At 44.6% G+C, this 18,451-nt stretch overlaps 1 protein-coding gene across 3 annotated transcripts in view; it reads left to right on the top strand.

The window, feature by feature from the left end:
• Window positions 1-18,451, top strand: part of prex2 (phosphatidylinositol-3,4,5-trisphosphate-dependent Rac exchange factor 2) — a 675,068-nt gene that overhangs the window by 162,031 nt on the left and 494,586 nt on the right. For all 3 annotated transcript variants that reach the window (XM_078540383.1, XM_078540384.1, XM_078540381.1), the window contains exons 2-4: window positions 4,883-4,954; window positions 5,541-5,663; window positions 8,517-8,621. In XM_078540383.1, the coding sequence (XP_078396509.1) occupies window positions 4,883-4,954; window positions 5,541-5,663; window positions 8,517-8,621 (300 nt within the window). The remainder of the gene's footprint in view (window positions 1-4,882; window positions 4,955-5,540; window positions 5,664-8,516; window positions 8,622-18,451) is intronic.

The following is an 18,451-nucleotide window of genomic DNA, read 5'->3' as shown; positions in this document are numbered from 1 at the left end:
GGGAGGCTTGGGCAAAAATTAATTTAATATTTCAAAATGTTTTTATTTCAATTGTCCAAAGCATTTAAAAATAGTTCAAAAAGTGACTGAAAACCATGGAAACAGGAAGAGAATGCACCTGGATCAAGAAATATTATTTAAAAAAAATCATAATTGAAGAAATATAGAAATCATTTATTCCCCAAAATTTTATACATTTATATAATTTTATATATATTTTTATTTAAACAGCTGTTAGAATGAATAAAAATCCTGGAGAACTAGTAAAGTCAAACAAGGGTCATGTGCGATATGTGTGGAAGATTTTTACTTCAAATAGATTCTGACTAATCTGATGCTCAACGTTAATTAGAAAACAGTTTTCTTTAGCCTACATGTAAATCTGGCTCTGCTGGTTATTATAGTGTTGTTCTGTTTTTAAATTCCTTTGAAGCATTAATTTCCAGTTACTTTAAAGCAGTCTTGCTTCCTTTCCCTTTTGCAAAAATTGCCCTATCAGCTTGAGTCCATAGGCATTGTATCCCCACAGTACACTGTTATCTTACACATGTGCGTTGTCAAGGCAGCAAGGCTGTGCGTGCATAAGAAAGTTGTTGGCTAAGTTTGTATAGGAAGGACAATTGGGTGGGGATCCTGAGTTAGATTGTCCACCTTTATAGGTCATTAGGAGCTATATCTCTGTGCTAGTTGACAGCTGAAATGTGACTTTCAGTAAGTAGAAGAATAATTACAAACCTTTTTTGTGAACAGGCTTCCTGTACATAAACTTTTGTAAGTCGTCCTCACTATGTGGATTGAAAAAAGTTTATGCTGAATGTATTAATTTCAGCCCATCATCTGTCAGCATAGGTGGAGTGTGAGTTCTCTGTGTTTAATGACATGACAATTTTATTTTCCAATAGACATTTATTATTCCTCTTAGTCGCATCAAATTGGCTAAATGCTGCATTATTTTAGTATAGTTCCTGAGTGATTTAATTATATCCTAATAATACAACAATTTTCATTATTATAATATAATAATCATGGCTAATATTAATATTTTTGAGGTAACTTAGTTTTGGGAAGATTAAATTTAAAGGTAATTAATAAATAAATAAAGGACTTTAGAAATTGCCAGAACACCTCTAGTAGCAGTTCTAAGGGACTTGTGAGGGGTAGGAGGGTGAAAGCCATAAAACGGCAGGTGGCCGTCATTTAGCTGGGGAACTGCAGACGCTAAGTCTGAGGAGAATTTCCCTGACTTGTTTAGAAGTTTAAATTATTCACATAGGCCTCAGGTCTAGACTTTTGGTTTTGAAGCTAAAAGTTAAAAAATCTAAAAATCTATCGAACATCTCAACTAACTTCTGTAGCCATGAAGCTGAGTAATTCAGGGTGGAGATTTGGTTGGAATTCTGTGCATTTTTCTGTGGAAGTTTTCCAGAAGGTCTTTGGAGTTGGAACTAAAAGTACCCAAGTTGCTGGGTGTAAGTCCTGAGTTCAACAGGCAGAGAAAGAAAGAGTTTGCAAAGAGCTGAAAAGCAGCTTTAGGCCAGGAGCAAAAGGGATATCAGAAATCAGGTATATTTTTGAGGCGGAGGGGCTAAGAAAGAATGCAGTGAAGCCTAGGTTTGAGCTGGGCAGTCCACAGCAATGAGGTTTTCAAGAGAAATATAGAAACATAGTGCAGAATTTTACCCTTGGCATGTGGGTGGAGGCCCAATACGCCCATGCGTGAAATAAAGCACATTGATGTCAGATGAGCATCCCGACGTCAACGCGCACTCTTGTGATATTCCGCTAGGTGGGCATGCGATGAAGATGGAGGCGTGCCCGCCATTAATTAAGTGGGTAGTTGAGAGACCAATTGACTCCGAGTTTATGTAGCCCGTGTGATTTTCAGGCCGTCGCACGGGCAAAACGGGCAGGTGGGCAGGCCACAATTTGCAAAACCTCATCCATGGGCGGGATAAGAGGTGTCAATGGGCTTGACAAAGTGAATCATGAGTATTTTTTGATATCACTTGCTGCTGGTTGCTTCTGTGAACAGGACAGCTTCATTTTGCTTCAGTGCTGCATTTAGAGGCTTCAGTTCAGGACTCAGCATTGTCTTCCAGGGACCCGAAGGATTCACACCACGTGGGGCCTTCCAGGTATCAGACAGCCTTCCCTTACCCTAGTAAAGGGGATTGTGGTCTCCGCTGGAGGCACCTCCTCTGAGGAGGACAAGAGGGCCAGAAGGGGAAGGAGGCCAGGTGTCCCAATTCAGCTTCCAGGGGAGCGATCTTGGGAGGAGAGGCGCAGGCACAAGGGGCACAGGGCCAGCAGGAAGTCCAAAGCGGAAGGGGCTGCAGAAGACGCCACTATCCTACTGCCAGGGTTTACAGGCTGCAATGCAGCTACCTCAGTATGTCTGAGGTGCAATGTCGAAGGAGGCTCCATCTCTCAAGGGAAACAGTGACCTCCAGAGGACCGGCCCTGAGATCAGCTGTGTAAGTGGACACCCCATGCCAGTGGCTCTGAAGGTCACGATGGCCCTAAACTTCTATGCCTCTGGCTCTTTCCAGGGCTCAGTGGGGGATCTTTGTGGAGTCTCCTAATCAGCTGTCCACAGTTGTGTCAATCTGGTGACAGAAGCTCTGTTCAGGCATGCATTGACTTTCATTCATTACCGTATGGACGAGGCTAGCCAGGCAGAGTGAGCCACAGGCTTTGCAGCGATTGCTGGATTCCCCGTATCCAGGGTGCCATCGACTGCACACATGTGGTCATCAAAGCGCCAATGGGTGAGCCAGGAGCCTTCATCAACAGCAAAGGATTCCACTCCATGAATGTGCAGATAGTGTGTGATCACAGGATGCAGATTTTGCAAGTCTTTGCAAGGTACCCTGGCAGCTCCCATGACGCTTATATCCTGATACTCTCCCAGGTGCCGGGGCTCTCCAGTGCTCCAGCCCAGCTGGATGGATGGCTGCTGGGTGACAAGGGCTATCTGCTCAAAAGGTGGCTTATGACCCCTCTCTGTCACCCACGAACAGAGGCCGAGCAGCAGTACAATAGGAGCCATGCCTCCACAAGGGTGGTGGTAGAGAGAGCCATAGGTCTTCTCAAGATGCGCACCCGATGCCTGGACCGTTCAGGGCGTGCACTCCAGTACCCCCCAGATCGTTTGTCACTGATAGTGGTATTATTATTGTGCTCTACACAATCTGGCACTGGAAAGCGAAGACACAGTGGAGGAAGAATACCTTGACGCAGCTGCACAGGTCCCAGATGATGAGTCCAGTAGTGAGTCTGAGGACGAGCATGCTCAGGAGAACGCTGAGGGCATAGACACAGACCTGAGGGCATATCTCTTTTTACCAGCAATGCTCAAGCTCTGTGCAACCAAGTTGCTGTTTAGTAGTGACACTGCCACATGAGCTGGGACATGTCCATTACTTTTATTTAAAAATATTATGAAAATTTTAAATCCCTCATGAAACCTCATCCCGCCCGTGGATGAGGTTTCATGCTTTTTCGGGAGGCCGCTTGGGCTCTTCGCCTGCCCACCAACCTTAAGGTTCATTAATCATGTCAATTACTTTTTTAATGGCCTTAACAGGCCGTTGGCCGGTCGGCGGGCACGCAGCCGAGTCGGCTGCGTGTCCATCGAACTGAAAATCTAAATGACACGGGGAGACGTCAGGATGCATGCCCGACGTCACCCCGCGTCATTTTACGCGTCGGTGAGTGGGCCCCGCCCCTGATCGTCGACCGGAAAAAGCTGCCCAATGGCTTCAGTCTCAATAATTAATTGGAGGTAGTTTTTGTTTATCCAGTACAAGCAGTCTGACAATTTAGCTACAGTGGTGGAGTCGAGAAAGATAGTTGTGAAATAGAGTTGGGTGTCATTGGCATACATGTGGAACCTGGCATTTTGTTTTCAGATGTAGCTGAGGGGCAACGTGTAGAGAAGAAATGGGAGGGGAGAGGGATCGGTTTTTGGGGGACTAGAGGTCATGGTGTGGGAACAGGCAGATAAGACACTACAGATGATTATTTAACTGTAGCTAAACAGACCATAATAGAACCAGGTGAATGCAGTGCACCCAGCTGGACAACTGAGGAGAGGTGTTGGTTGGAGGAGGATAGTGTGGTCACTCGTGCTAATGGCTGCAGATGGGTGAAGAAGTATGAGGGGGGATAGTTTACCATGTTAACAGTCACATAAAATATCATTTATGACTTAGGGGCAATTTAGTACTGTAGCAGAGATAAAAAAAAATGAATTAGAAAGGCTTAAAGATTTTTTATCTTTTAATGGATCACTTGCACACATAAGGAACCTTAGCAAAGATCAAGTCTTCCAGAGTACATCTTAGTATTTTGATGACTATAATGGCCACTGAATCATTAATATGTAAATGTTTTTGTTATAACTGTAAAACTAAATTCTGAACTTGATACAGTAATTAAATCTATTGAATTCTCCCAATGGTATTGTCTGCAACTCCAGCCTCTGCGGTATTATATACAAGAGAAGAATGCTGCAGGTAAATTAAAGCATGTTGAGAGCGATTCCTCTTAAAATGAAACAACGTAAAACTGATGAAAGAAACCATTTGAAATTTAGAATATGCTTTCCTCTGCTTGCTATTATTAGTTAAAAAAGTCTGCATACATATACATTGGGTCTTCCACTTGAAGCTTAGGCTGACCTTTTTTTTGCTAAATTAGTAAATGGAAGAAAATATACCCATTCCACAGAGTATACTTTGCCTGTCTTTACAATCATGACTGCTACAATTAGGATTACCATGACAGGTAGTAAAGCATTTATATGACTAGCAAAGCATTAATAATACTATCTCCAATCTGTATCTAAAGATAATGTAACACAGATATGTATTTTTATCAGGCATTTCTGCAGCGAATGATCCAGCATGCTGCTTCTAGAGTTGACAGGAACGTGACTGAAGAAACCGTTAAGGTAAGAAATGTATAACTAGGAATAGGAGAGGGTTGTTCAGCCCCTTGAGCTATCTCCACCATGAACCCACTACAGGAACCCTACATATCTAGAAGGCTCCAAGTTGGTTACCTATTATCAATACTGAGTGAATAGCTGAGGCAGTAGTTTAGACTCTATACATGTCCTTTGAAGCCCTTTTGATAGGGAGCTGAAAAGATACCCACCCAGGGTCCCTGTTTCTATTTGTTCACTGTTCCCTGAAAGTGCATAGATGTGCTGCGGGTGTAGACAGAATTAGCTCAGCTATGGTGCCCTCTGTGGTCAAAAATGGGAGAGCGTTCACAAATAAAGAAAACCACTTAGGTGATGCACTCACTGCATCTGGGACATGTGGAACAATGTTTTGGCATTAATTACTGTTTTCAGTGATGTAAGAGAAGTTAAATGTGTTGGTGGGATGGCAGAGTCAGTGGGGTAGTGTGGATGGGAGAAATTAGGCTTTTAGAAATCTGGCTTCAAGGGAAGCAATATAAATTTCATAACACAAAGTTGCTAATTTCAACAGCTCTTTGCGCATAATGTAATTTTTGATATTTGCTTTCAGACATTGTTTTCTAACATTGAAGACATTCTTGTAGTCCACAAAGAGTTCCTGAGTATGATTGAGGAGCGCCTGCTGCCTGAACCTAGTGCCCACCATGAATTGGGAAGCTGTTTTCTTCAGTTTGTACGTATCATTGGCTCTGGCTGGACTGACTGACAACAATATTTTCTTGCGCATTGACTAACTGGTTAAATCTAGTTTTCAATTGAGGTTAAGTTAATTATAATAAGCAGTAATACTACCAAATGTCTCTATTTCACACTGTATATATGGTTGTATGTAAAACTATTTTGAATAATGAATAGTGTTATTACTTCATTTTCTTTGCCAAAAAGCCAGTAACAAATTCTGAAGCACATGTTAAATGTAAGACCTGGAAAATGTTGATTGCATGGCCTAGTCCAGTAACTATAAAAATTCCATTTGCAGCATTTTCATACATCCTTAAATGTATAAGATTCACTCCTTATTTGGGCATCTGCCTTTTGTGACACAGCCGCATTGTAGCTGCAACCTTTTACCTCTAGATGGAGATACATAAGTATTAAAAGCTGTAGATCCTCATAGCTTTATCTAATAATCCTCTAATATCCTCTGAAGGAAATGTTTTTTTCCCTGCTATTACATGGACAAAGTCACAAGAAATCCACGAGTTTAAGGAAACTAATATAAAAATAAGCAATTGACATAATTTTTGATTCAATTTGGTATGTATTGAAATGTTAAATAAAACCTCCGGGAAATATTTGCAGCTTTGTAAGGAAGAGAAGATTACCATTTTCCATCTGGAAAATTAATTATAACTTTTCTAAGCCAATACAAACAATGTACTGAACTGTTCTCTTTATCAGGCTGTGCTTACCAGCAGCGATACTGGCAGAAAATAAATTATATCTCACAAGCCGTGTTTTCCTTTGTAGATTCCTGTCAAGCACCTTACAGGCTTTAAAAATAATCTGACCCTCAATGTATTATTACTGAGACAAATGATTTGTTGCATGCTGCATTCATGACAAAGTATTGTGAATTGCCCCCTTTACCAAATGGGGTTTGATTTGATGACAGAATATTGCTTTAAAAAAGCACAAGGCAGTGAAAATGTATGTTTTGATTGGCTTTGATGAATACTAAAAAACTTGCAGTAACAAATTATTTGTTTTTATTTATTATTATTTATTTCCTTCTACATTTCTATACACTGCAATGGCATCCTTCTAGGAAACAGGGCTCTAATTGTGTGATGTGTCAAAAATTCCCAGGGTATACAAATTATACACTGTAATTGAGATGAGAGTGACATCATTTTAGTTCATATTTCATAATTTCACTAGCATAATTGTGAGAAATGGATGTTATTTTAAAAATATTTTGGGGGATATTGTGTTATTCTGTGAGGAAAGCTGTGTGTGTGTGTGTATGATTTAATTAAGATAGACAGAGATTAATAGGAGACAGATTATATGGGGGGTTTAAAAACATGAAAAGGATAGAGGTGTTAGGTTTGAGGTACAAGTAAATAGGTAGATCTAACATTTGCATTTTTAGATAAGTTGAGAGTTTGTTTGCATTTCAAAGAGAAGTCAGAAGTAAAAAGAAACATGCTTGCATCTTGCAGGAGTTCCATAGGTAAATAGAAGTGGGAATATTATATTTTATTGACCCGGAAGCAAAGACAGAGTAGAGACATGAAATATTTTATATTTGAAAGGATTTGAGTTTCAAAGAGGTGTGAGAACAATGGAACCTGCGTTGAAAGGGAAAAATGGCATTTCAGAGTTACAGTAGCTAGGAGCTATAGCGGTTTGAATTGTTGAACTGGAGCTGTGAGATGCAGCTGTAGCTGAGTTTTGAGCTGCTGACTTAGTGGCTCTGGACTTGGAAAAGATGCAAGTTTGAATCAGCCATCCTGTCAAGCCAGAAAAATCTTGGGCTGCAAAAAGCAGTTTTGTTCTCAAGTTTGGATTTCTATAGCAGGGTGGGAGAGAGTTAAGAGGTCATGTGATATGCCTCTATTAATGCTACGGCAGTTTGTCTTGGGTAATATTACTGGATTTTTATTGTTAAACATCTATAAGGGAGTGTTGCCTGAAAGGTGTTTACTATTGGGTCTGACCAAGTAGAGAGTCTTTTGGGGGGAATGTGTTGTAAAACTAACCTTAATTTTGCATCTGTAATCTTATGTGCTGAGGCTTTCTTTAATTCTTGTTAATAAAATTTTTACTTTTATTTTTTAAAACCCCAAAAGTGTTACTGGACTTCTTGCTGCTGAGGTCAGTACACCTTCTTCTCATTTTCAGAAAACAAAAGTAAAAGAGTATGGCACGTAAGCCAGGTTTCCCTCTGGGATTTGGTTTGCGCAGCAATTAACATCAGCTTTGGTTATAACATAATACAAGAATAATTGATTGTGGGTTGGTAGACCTGCCACATTTAAGACTGGCCTGATCATTTTTCCCAACCACACTCTTTGCAGCTGGTGTTTAGAGGGGAAAAAATTGGAAGCTTGATGTTAACCCAGGTGTTGTTAGTCTACAAATCAAATTGACAAAGGTGGCAAAGCTACGTGGTTATGATGGGCAAAATTCTATCCATATATGGCTATCCCCTTGTGAAAATCAGTCTTGTATTTAGAAAGAAAATGGCATCTCTTTGGGTTTGAACTGCTTATCTGATAGCATTGTTGTTCATCCATCTCACCACCCCCAGACCCATACATTTTAATTTTTTAGAAAGCTCTAATAGGCTTAATTGAATACTTTTTCCTATCCCTTGCATGTTCCATTTACATCACCTTAAGCAATAAAAAATGTCAAATGGTATTCTTGCTAAAAGTCCTTCCTCACTGAACAAGGCCGCTGATTATTGGATTGTAATTTGGTATGATTAGAGATTTTATCTACAATATTCTCAAGTATTCTTCGGGATTAAACAATAATTCAAATGAGTTGCTTATTGTGCTTTTTTTTGGGAATACAGAAACATCGATTTTCTATCTATGATGAGTACTGCAGTAATCATGAAAAAGCACAAAGGCTATTATTGGAACTGAATAAAATGCAGTCTGTGCGGTCCTTTTTACTGGTAAGCATTCCTTTCTTTATTTCAGAATTGAAGAAAGCATTTGATAAAATATTTGAAAGCTAAAAAGGAACTAAACATTATCCTATATGACTAGTAATTCTCTTTCAGTGATAATGTGATTTTCAGATAAAGTGCCATTGAAGTGTGAGTGGGTGGTGATGGAGAAGATTGGTGCAGGCAAGTCTTCCTGCCCATGGGTTGGCCAGGTTAAAAACATTCAGTAGATCTGTAGGTTGCTGTTGGTGTTTAATTAATAATGTGCTATTCTGGGATTATGCACTTGTACTTATGGGAATAGAAAATGATCTACATTTAATAGCTCATTGTCATAAACTTCTTGTTGGGACTGATCAATGACATAGGCAGGATGAGGAAGGAGGTCCTGCCCAGTCAGTATGAGGAGTTAGGCACCAAATTAAGATGCAGCACCTCAAGGGAATAATCTCTGGATCATGACCTGAGCCACGTAAAAATTGGCATAGGGTAAATAAGATTAGAGAAATGAATGTGTGGCTCAGCCACTGGTGTGGGAAAAGTATGTTCCGGTTCGTGGGGCACTGGCACCAGTACTGGGCAAAGTGGGGGCTGTACCGTTGGGATGGTCTACAGCTGAACCATGGTGGGGCTGCTGTTCCAGTGAGCCACATAACTAGGGAAGTGGAGAGGGCTTTAAACTAAATAGTGGAGGCAAGGGATCAAATTTGGGAGGACGTGGGAAACCAAAGAGTAGAGACAAGGCAAGAAAAGTAGAGAAAGGTACTAATATGGGAAATGATAAACAGAACGTGACAGGAAGGGACAGAGAGTACAAACCTAAGAGCAAATCAGCAGATAAGGATAGACATAACAAAAATAATAAAAGGACAAAGCTAAAGACCCTGTATCTAAATGCATGTAGCATTCAAAATAAAACAGATGCACAAATAGAAATAAATAAGTACGATCTGATAGCCATTGCCGAGTCATAGCTACTGGATGACATAGATTGCAACCTGAATGTTGAAAGGTAAATGACATTTCAGGAAAGACAGGAAATTAGGAAAAGATGGAGGGGTGGCTCTGTTAATTAATGATGATATTAGCACATGAGAAAGGGATGACCTAAACTCAGGAAATCAGGATGTAGAAGTAGTTTGGGTAGAGATGAGAAACAAAAGGGCAAGAAATCACTTGTGGGAGTGGCGTACAGGCCTCCCAATTGTAACTACATGGTAGGACAGAGTATAAAGTAAGAGATAATGGAAGCCTATCAGAAAGGTACAGCGATATTCATGGGGGTTTTAATCTACATATAGACTAGAAAAATCAGATGGGCTGAGGTAGCATAGATGAGGAGTTCATAGAATGTTTTCAGGATAGTTTCTTTGAACAGCACGTTCTGGAGCTAACCAGAGAGCAGGCTATACTACACCTGGTGTTGTTCCATGAGATAGAATTAATTGATAACCTCATAGTGAAGGCACCCCTAGACGGCAGCGATCATATGATTGAATTTTCCATTTAGTTTGAAGGAGAGAAGAGTGGGTCTGAGAGTAGTATTTTAAACTTAAATAAGGGCAATTATGAGCTGATGAAGAGTCATACGGACTCGAAACGTTAACTGCGTTCTTCTCCGCAGATGCTGTCAGACCTGCTGAGTTTTCCCAGCTATTTTTGTTTTTGTTAAAGAAAAAGCATATAGGCCAGAAATTTCCCCTTGTCAGGGGGATTGTGCTGGGTGGGCACGAACCCGATCAGCGCCCCCGATCGGGTCAGCGCCGCCATTTTACATGGGCGGGCCAATTAAGGCCCGCCCATCGTGACGTGGAAGTGCTGAGTGCTCCCTGTGCGGGCAGTGGGGGGGGGATTCCCTGAGTGGTTCCCTGTGTTGGCCTGTGCAGATATATCTTTGAGGCACGGAGGTGCCTCAGGGAGATCTGTTTCAGTGTTAAACTTTTAAATAAAGGATTTTTAAACTTTTAAAGCATGTCCCCTCATGTGACACCAGCACATGAGCTGGCACATGTCAAAGAATAAATTTTTATTCGATTTAAAAACATTTCATGAAACCTCATCCTGCCCGTGGACGAGGTTTCATGAAAAATGCGAAGGCCGCCTGGGCTCTTCGCCTGCCCGCCAACCTTAAGGTTGGATGGGCAGCCCTGTTAATTTGGTAAATTTGTTAATTAATGACTTTAACAGGCCTTTGACAGTTCGGCAGGCGCACAACCGACTTGGCTGTGCTCCCGCCGAACTGAAAATCTAATTGACCCGCTCGCCAACGGGAAAATGCTGCCCATGATTGCACAAAGACAAGTGGTAAGTCAGGAGATTGGACAGAATATAAAGAACAGCAAAGAACGACAAAAAGATTAAAAAAGTGGGAAAAATTGGAGTACGAGAGAAAGATAGCTCAAAATATAAGGATGGATAGAAAGAGTTTCTATAGATATTTAAAGAAGAAAGAATTTTTCAAAAGTGAGCATTGGTCCTATAGAAAATGAGTCTTGGAATTAATAATGGAAAATAAAGAGATGGCAGGTGAATTGAACAGGTGGTTTGCATCGGTCTTCAATATAAAGGTGACAAGTAACACCCCAGAAATAGCTGTAAATCAGGGGCAGGATCTTCCGGTCGGCAAGCGGGGGTGGGGCCCGCTTGCTGACACGTAAAATGATGCGGGATGACATCAGTTAGGACTCCCGATGTTACTCAGCGCCATTTCTATTTTCAGGTCGACAGGGGCGCAGCTGCACCCCTGCCGACCTGTCAACGGCCTATTGAGGCCACTGGAAAACTGATTAAAATCATTAATGGACCTTCCTGTCCAACCTTAAGGTTGACGGGCAGGCCAGGAGCCCTGGCGGGCTTCGGAAAAAGCATGAAATCTCATCCACGGGCAGGATGAGTTTTCACGAGGGTATTTAAATTTTTATTAAAGGCTTTATTAAAAGTTATGGACATGTCCCAACTCATGTGACAGTGTCACATGAGGGGGCATGTCAGGAAAATTTTTTTATCATTTGCATTACAAATTTTAAACCTGAGCCGATCTCCCTGCGGCAGCACTTTGCCTCAGGGAGACCTGTGTGCTCTTTTGTGTGCATGCGCAAAAAAGCGCACTCCTGGCTGAAGGAATCTCCCCTCCGCCCGCACAGGGAATGCATAGCGCTTTCGAGCAGACGTCACACTGGGCGGGCCTTAATTGGCCCACACGCATAAAATGGCGGCGCGCCTCCGATCGGGGGCGCCGATCGGACCCACGCTCGCCCGCTCCCGCACTTCCCCCCAAACAGGGGGATAATTTTTCCCCAGGGCATGGAAGGGAGGGAGGGACTCGAGAAAATCACAATCATCAGAGTAGTGGTATTGAGCAAATTGTTAGAGCTGTGGGCCAACAAATCCTCAGGTCCTGATGGACTTCACCCTAGACTCTTGAAAGAAGTGGCTAGTGAGATAGTTGGTGCATTGGTTTTAATTTTCCAAAATTCCTTAGATTCAGGGAAGGTTCCATTAGATTGGAAAATAACAAATGTAACTCCTTTATTCAAAAAGGGGGAAAGACAGAAAACAGGAAACTACAGGCCAAATGGCTTAACATCTGTCATAGCGAAAATGTTCAGAGCTATTATTAAAGAAGTTATAGCAGGACACTTTGAAAAATTCAAAGCGATTGGGCAGAGTCACGATGGTTTTGTGAAAGGGAAATCATGTTATCCAATTTATTGGAGTACTTTGAAGGAGTCATATGTGCTGTAGATAAAGGTGGATGTACTGTACTTAAATTTCCAGAAGGCATTTGATGAGGTGCTACATCAAAAGCTGTTGCGGAAAATAAAAGCTCACGGTGTAGGGGGTAACATATTGGCATCGATAGAAGATTGGCTAACTAACAGGAAACAGGGTAGCTAAAAATAGGTCTTTTTCTGTTGGCAGGATATAACAAGTTGTGTGCCACAGGAATCAGTGCTGGGGCTTCAACTTTTTACAATTATATAAATGAATTGTAGAATGGATGAAGGGACCGATGGTATGGTTGCTAAATTTGCTGATGACACAAAGATGGGTAGGAAAGTAAATTGTGAAGAGGATGTAAGGAGGCTACAAAGTGACATAGATGGGTTAAGTTTGTGGGCAAAGATCTGGCAACAGGAGTATAATGTGGAAAAATGTGAAATTGTCCATTTTGGCAGGAAGAATAAGAAAGAAGCGTATTATTTAAATGGTGAGAGATTGCAGAGCTCTGAGATTCAGAAGGATCTGGGTGTCCGAGTGAATGAATCATAAAAGCCTGGTATGCAGGTACAGCAAGTAATTAGGAAAGCTCTTAGAATGTTCTTGTTTATTGTGAGGGGAATTGATTACAAAAGAAGGAAGGTTATGCTTCTGGTGAGAACACATCTAGAGGACTGTGCACAGTATTGGTCTCCTTATTTAAAGGATGTAAATGCATTAGAAGTAGTTCAGAGAAGGTTTACTAGACTAATACCAGGACTGGGTGGGTTGTCTCATGAGGAAAGGTTGGACAGGTTAGGCTTATATCCACTGGAGTTTAGAAGAGTAAAAGGCAACTTGATTGAAACCTCTAAGATCCTGAGAGGTCTTGACAGAGCGGATGTCGAGAAGATGTTTTGTGTTGTGGAAGAATTATGAACTAGGGGTTAAAAATAAGGGGCCGCTCATTTAAGACAGAGATGAGGAAAAACTTTTTAGCTCCAAGTGTAGTGAGTCTTTGGATCTCTCTTCCTCAAAAGGCAGTGGAAGCAGAATCTTTGAATATTTTTAAGACAAGAGCTAGATAGATCCTTGATTACCAATATGGCGAGTGGGCCAGAAATCGGTTTTACAACATTGTGAAACCAGTTTGCAATCATCAGCTCAACCTGTCAGTGGCGGGCAGCGTTTCCCACCATCGTATGTCGGGAACCTCATTGTAATACATCTGCATATCATTATAAGGCCAGCCCGCCGGAATCATCCCACCCCCACCGCTGGATCGTTGCCCATCACACCAATGTGTTTCACAACAGCATATATAAAGCGTAGTTAGTGGCTGCACTTTGAGGGGAACTTGAAGGTGAGTGCACAGTTACATTGCGCAGCGCTCGCCAGGGTCACTTGTTGGACTTAAACTTTGAGGTGTGTTTGAGGGATGGGGGGAACGGCTGCCCTGCGGCTGAGGTGACTTCGGGGTGGGGGCAAGGTCTGCCCTGCGGTTGAAGCGACATGGGAGCGGGGGCAAGGGCTGCCCCGTGGTTGAGATATGTTTGTGGAGGGGGAACAGTGCAAGGGCTGCCTGGTGGTTGAATGTAGTGCACAAGCACTTGTGGGGTGGTGGGGTGGGAAGCGGGAAAGTACCAGGGAAACCTTGCATGAAGTGACCATTCCTCTGCAGCTGAGACAGTTCAGACGCAGCCACATTGACATGCGTGGAGTTGGGCCTCTAGCATATCTGTCCACTCAAGCAACGCAGAGGCATGAAAGTGCCACCAAGTGCTCCAGAGCTTTTCACCCCTTGGGCACAGACTGCAAAGTAATGAGCGTTTTAGTGGACTGTAGAACAGTTGGACAACTGGGCACATTGTACAATCTCCTTGCTAAAGCTGGCTGTGGAGCAGTCACTGCAGCTCACAATCCCTTGCAATGTCAGCATTCAGGTTTGGACCAGTCTCCCTTATGGTTCAAGTTAACAGTACAGCCTTGCAGTGTGGGTTATGAGAATGCCTGCGCCTGAGCTGAGAGCACAGCATGCAGTCCAACGGGCAAGGCTGCCACCAATCAGTCAGGTGGGCTGGGGCGGAGGTGATTGCCATCTGGCCATCCAAGTGATGGCATTCCCCGGGATGTGTTAAGGGACCTTCAGACTTAACCAAGAGAGGTTCTTAGTATACCCAAGCTAACGCACATGTCTCTCTTTCATCCTGCAGGAGGAGTACATCAGGAGTATGGAGCCCGGTGAACTAGCTACATGCCTTATGGTGTACAGAGAGCGGGGGCAATGGAGGCACCTGGCTGCACAGAGGGAGGAGCAGCACCCCTGGGAAGAAGGGGCGGCTGGGGCTCCCACACCCGCCACTGAAGAGCCACAGTGAGCTGTCATTGGTCGACATCTAGCTAGACCCAGGGTCTATAGATACCGCCTTTCATTCCTGCAGATGACCGAGAACCAGTGTTACTGAAGACTGTGCATGTTGAGGTCAGCCACATCTGCCAGCTACTGCAGGATTTGGCGCCATGGGGACATGGAGGGCATCTGTTGCCAGTGGCCTTGAAAGTGACCGTGGTGCTCAATTTCTATGCCAGTAGCTCCTTTCAAGGCTCCTCAGGTGACCTCTGTGGGATCTCACAACCTTCCACCCACAAATGCATCCATGAGGTCATTGATGCCATCTTTGTGAGGGCACACAACTTTGTGCACTTTGCCCGGGACCAGGAGAGCCAGGATGTAAGAGCGATTGGATTTGCCCAGATCTCGGGTTTCCCACAGGTGCAGGGTGCCATTGACTGGACTCATGTGGCACTCAGATCTCCGTTGCAACAAGCGGTCAACTATGTCAACCGCAGGGGCTTCCTTGGGGACAAGTGCCCGCAGAGGACGTGGCTGATGACACCCGTGTGGCGGCCTCAGGCTGCAGCAGAGCGAAGGGATAACGAGACTAATGCTGCAACTCGTAACTTAGTGGAGCAAACCATCGGGATGCTGAAAATGAGGTTCTGGTGCCTGCACTGGTCTGGTGGAGCCCAATATAGTCCGCAGAGAGTGTCATGCATCGTTGTCACCTGCTGCATCCTTTACAACCTGGGGCTGCAACGGGGAGAGGAGCTGGCTGAGGAGGAGATGCTGAGGTGGATGTCGATGGTGATTAGGGTGAGGAGGCCCTCGAAGGCGATGATGACGATGATGAGGCCCTAGCACTGGCCAGAAAAGGCAGGCGTACTCTGGAGGCCCTTCTGTGATTCTATAGCTGCTGGATTTGTGGAGAATGAAAGCAGCGTGCAGTGAGGAGACACAATAGATCGTCATATTGCATCCATGAACATTTGACTCCAGTCTGGCTTATGGCAACACACATACCCTCTGTGATAACGCTCCTGTCATGGAGATGCAGTGGAGGCCCTAATACTCACTCGATTGCAGGAGGGTGATGACAACATGCAGTGAGGACACTCTATAGATCTTCACATAGTCTCTGAGAATGTCTGACTCCTGTCTGGCTGAGGGCAGCTCGCTTACACTCTGTGATCATAGAGACGCAGCCATGAAACTTTAAAAGCATCTGATCCTTTGTCCGACTTGGGCACCTGACACCTTCAGGAGCACAGCATCACTGGTCACAGATGTTGAAGAGATGGGGGGCCAGTCCCATCTTAAAGGTGCTAAGAGCACAAAGAGAGAATGACGGAACTCTGTGATGCCTGCCCCCAACATTCTGGCAGCAATGACAAATGCTGCAGAGGTGCAGGCATCACTAATATGTCCAGGGAGTGTGAGGCCAGACCATCAGTTTTATCTGAAGGCTGCACAAAGCACAGGGAATAAGCCCTGGACTGAGACACCTGACTTTATCCTGTGCAGAAAGGTTTCACATCTGAGTGACATGAACGCTGCTCATCAGAACAAGGATCCATAGCCAGGGAGACATTCTTTGGAGTTTATTGACAATAGTGAACATTATGTACAAGTGATTAACACCCATACCCAGGCCGTGCAACTACATCTTCTTAACTTTCCTAACCTGCCGCTATGTTTTGGTGTTCCCCAGCCATCCACAGTGGAGGTGGAGGTAGCCTGCTGACTGCTATGTCCTGTCCGTGATGACCTTGGCGGGTGTCCTCTGAAGGGCCGAGACCTGGAGGGCACCAGGCTGCTTTCGGGGTCCTGCTGTGTGGCAGTGGCACCCTCCTTGTGGAGTGGAGCTGCTGGGGACACAGGAAGAGGGGATTTGGATGGGCTGGACACTCCCGGAGTCACCTGGGTGGATGGCCCCAGGGAGTACACTTGCTGATCCTCTTCCTTATGGGTGCCTGAGGGCCCCTGGCTGCCACCTTGAGGAGAAGGGGAAGCTGGAGTGAGATCGGGCTGTGCCACACCCCTCTCGTGCACACACTGTTGGAGGCCAACTATGACGTTGGCGATGGAGTTGAGCCCAAGCAGCGGTGCAGAAGTGACATCCTGGACCAAGGTCTCCATGGCAGCCACCATCCTACCAATGTTGACCTCGGTGTGTGGCATGTCGGCACTATCAACTGAACTTGAAGGTGGACAGACTCCTCCATCGTGCCTTGCAATCTGAGGAGTGTAGCAGACATCCCTTCCTGATGTTCCTGAGCTTGCCTTTGTAGCTCCAGCAACTGTGACATGACCGAGTCCAGAGGCTCCTCATCTGATTCGGATTCAGCAAATTTCTGGACTTCAGCAGCCCTCCGAGTGCCGGGGACCTGGGAAGTTCCTGCTGCCACTGCCTGCTGTAGATCAGACAGTGCGATGTGCTCACCAGATTGTGATACTGGGGCTACCCTAAAGTCAGGTCCCTCCGAGGTGTGTGAGTCTGCGCTGGTGGAAGGTGTGGGTGAGCACTGTGAGGGTCATCAGGGAGGGTTTCAGCAGATTCCTCCTCTGAGCTTCCAACGGGGCTTGATTGGAGGCCCTGGGTCACAGACTCTCCTGGCCATTTGGCAGATGTGCCTGTGAAAGGAAGGAGAGATAATTAGTGTGTGGCAGTGGCCTGTGAAACAGGACCCACCACTCACAGCATGGTTGTCTGATGGATGTTGCACTGCTGGATTCTCACTTGATAGAGCACCACTGATCTCACCGTCAGCGCAGGAACGGTCCAGATCCTCACCGGCCAGCTGAATGACTCTATTTTCAAAGTCCAAGAGGACCTTGATATTAGGCATTCCTCCACCGGTAAGCGACCTCTCCCTGTTGTGTGCCAGCTTGTCGTGCAAAAATAGAGAGTGAGAGAGTGTAAGCAGGATTGCTGCCAGGCCAGATGATATGTATGCCTGGCATGTGTGGGTGGTGAGTGGTCCCGTGGATGGGATGAGGATAATAAGGGTGTGTGTGAGAGAATGAATGGTGATGTCCCTTGAACCAGCAGTGAGTGAGGGCTCTGTGGGTGTGTGATGGGTTTGTGTGTGAGAGTTGAGAGTGATGAGAAGATGGCTTACCCTGGTGGCACAGAGAAGATCATTCATTGCCTTTCTGCACTGGGTGGCTGTCTTCTTTTGCAGGGCATTGGCACTGACCACCATTCCCACTGCCTCCCAAGCCAGATTTGTGATGCTGTCGGCCCTCCTGTCACCAGAGCAGGGGCAGAGGACATCACGGCGGGTCTCCACGGCGTACAAAAGGTGCTTGAGGGACATGTCACTAAACCTGGGGGCTGCAGTCTTTTTGCTTTTTGGAGCCGTCCTGTCTTCTGCATGGCATTCCTGGCTGGAAGTACTGAGAGTTGTGCGCACAGCTGCACTCTAAGTGTGGCGCCTGGTGTGATGAAGCGACGAAGTGATGGTGTGGCGGGCAAATGAGAGGCCGCCCGCCATGGAAACGGCGTGTTTCCCGGGAATGCATAATTGATGTGGCGGATTTGGGATGATACAGCGTGAGAAGCTGCCATTGCAGCCAGCGGGTAAAATGTTATTTTCCCCGCCTGCTACCACAGTTAGAGCAAACCTGGAACAATTCTGCCCAAGGTAGAGGTCCTGCGTTTGGGTATTCCCGTTGATGAGTTGGTGAGTTACAACTGTACATCTTGTAGAAATACACATGTTTTAGTCACTTACGCCAGTGGTGGATTGGGCTGCTTTGTTCTGGATGGTGTTCAACTTCTTAAGTGTGGTTGGAA

This window comes from Cetorhinus maximus, chromosome 4 (assembly GCF_964194155.1).
Source record: "Cetorhinus maximus chromosome 4, sCetMax3.hap1.1, whole genome shotgun sequence".
Taxonomy (NCBI): domain Eukaryota; kingdom Metazoa; phylum Chordata; class Chondrichthyes; order Lamniformes; family Cetorhinidae; genus Cetorhinus; species Cetorhinus maximus.
The sequence above is the reverse complement of the archived record's forward strand: the minus strand, read 5'-3'. Positions and strand labels throughout refer to the sequence as shown.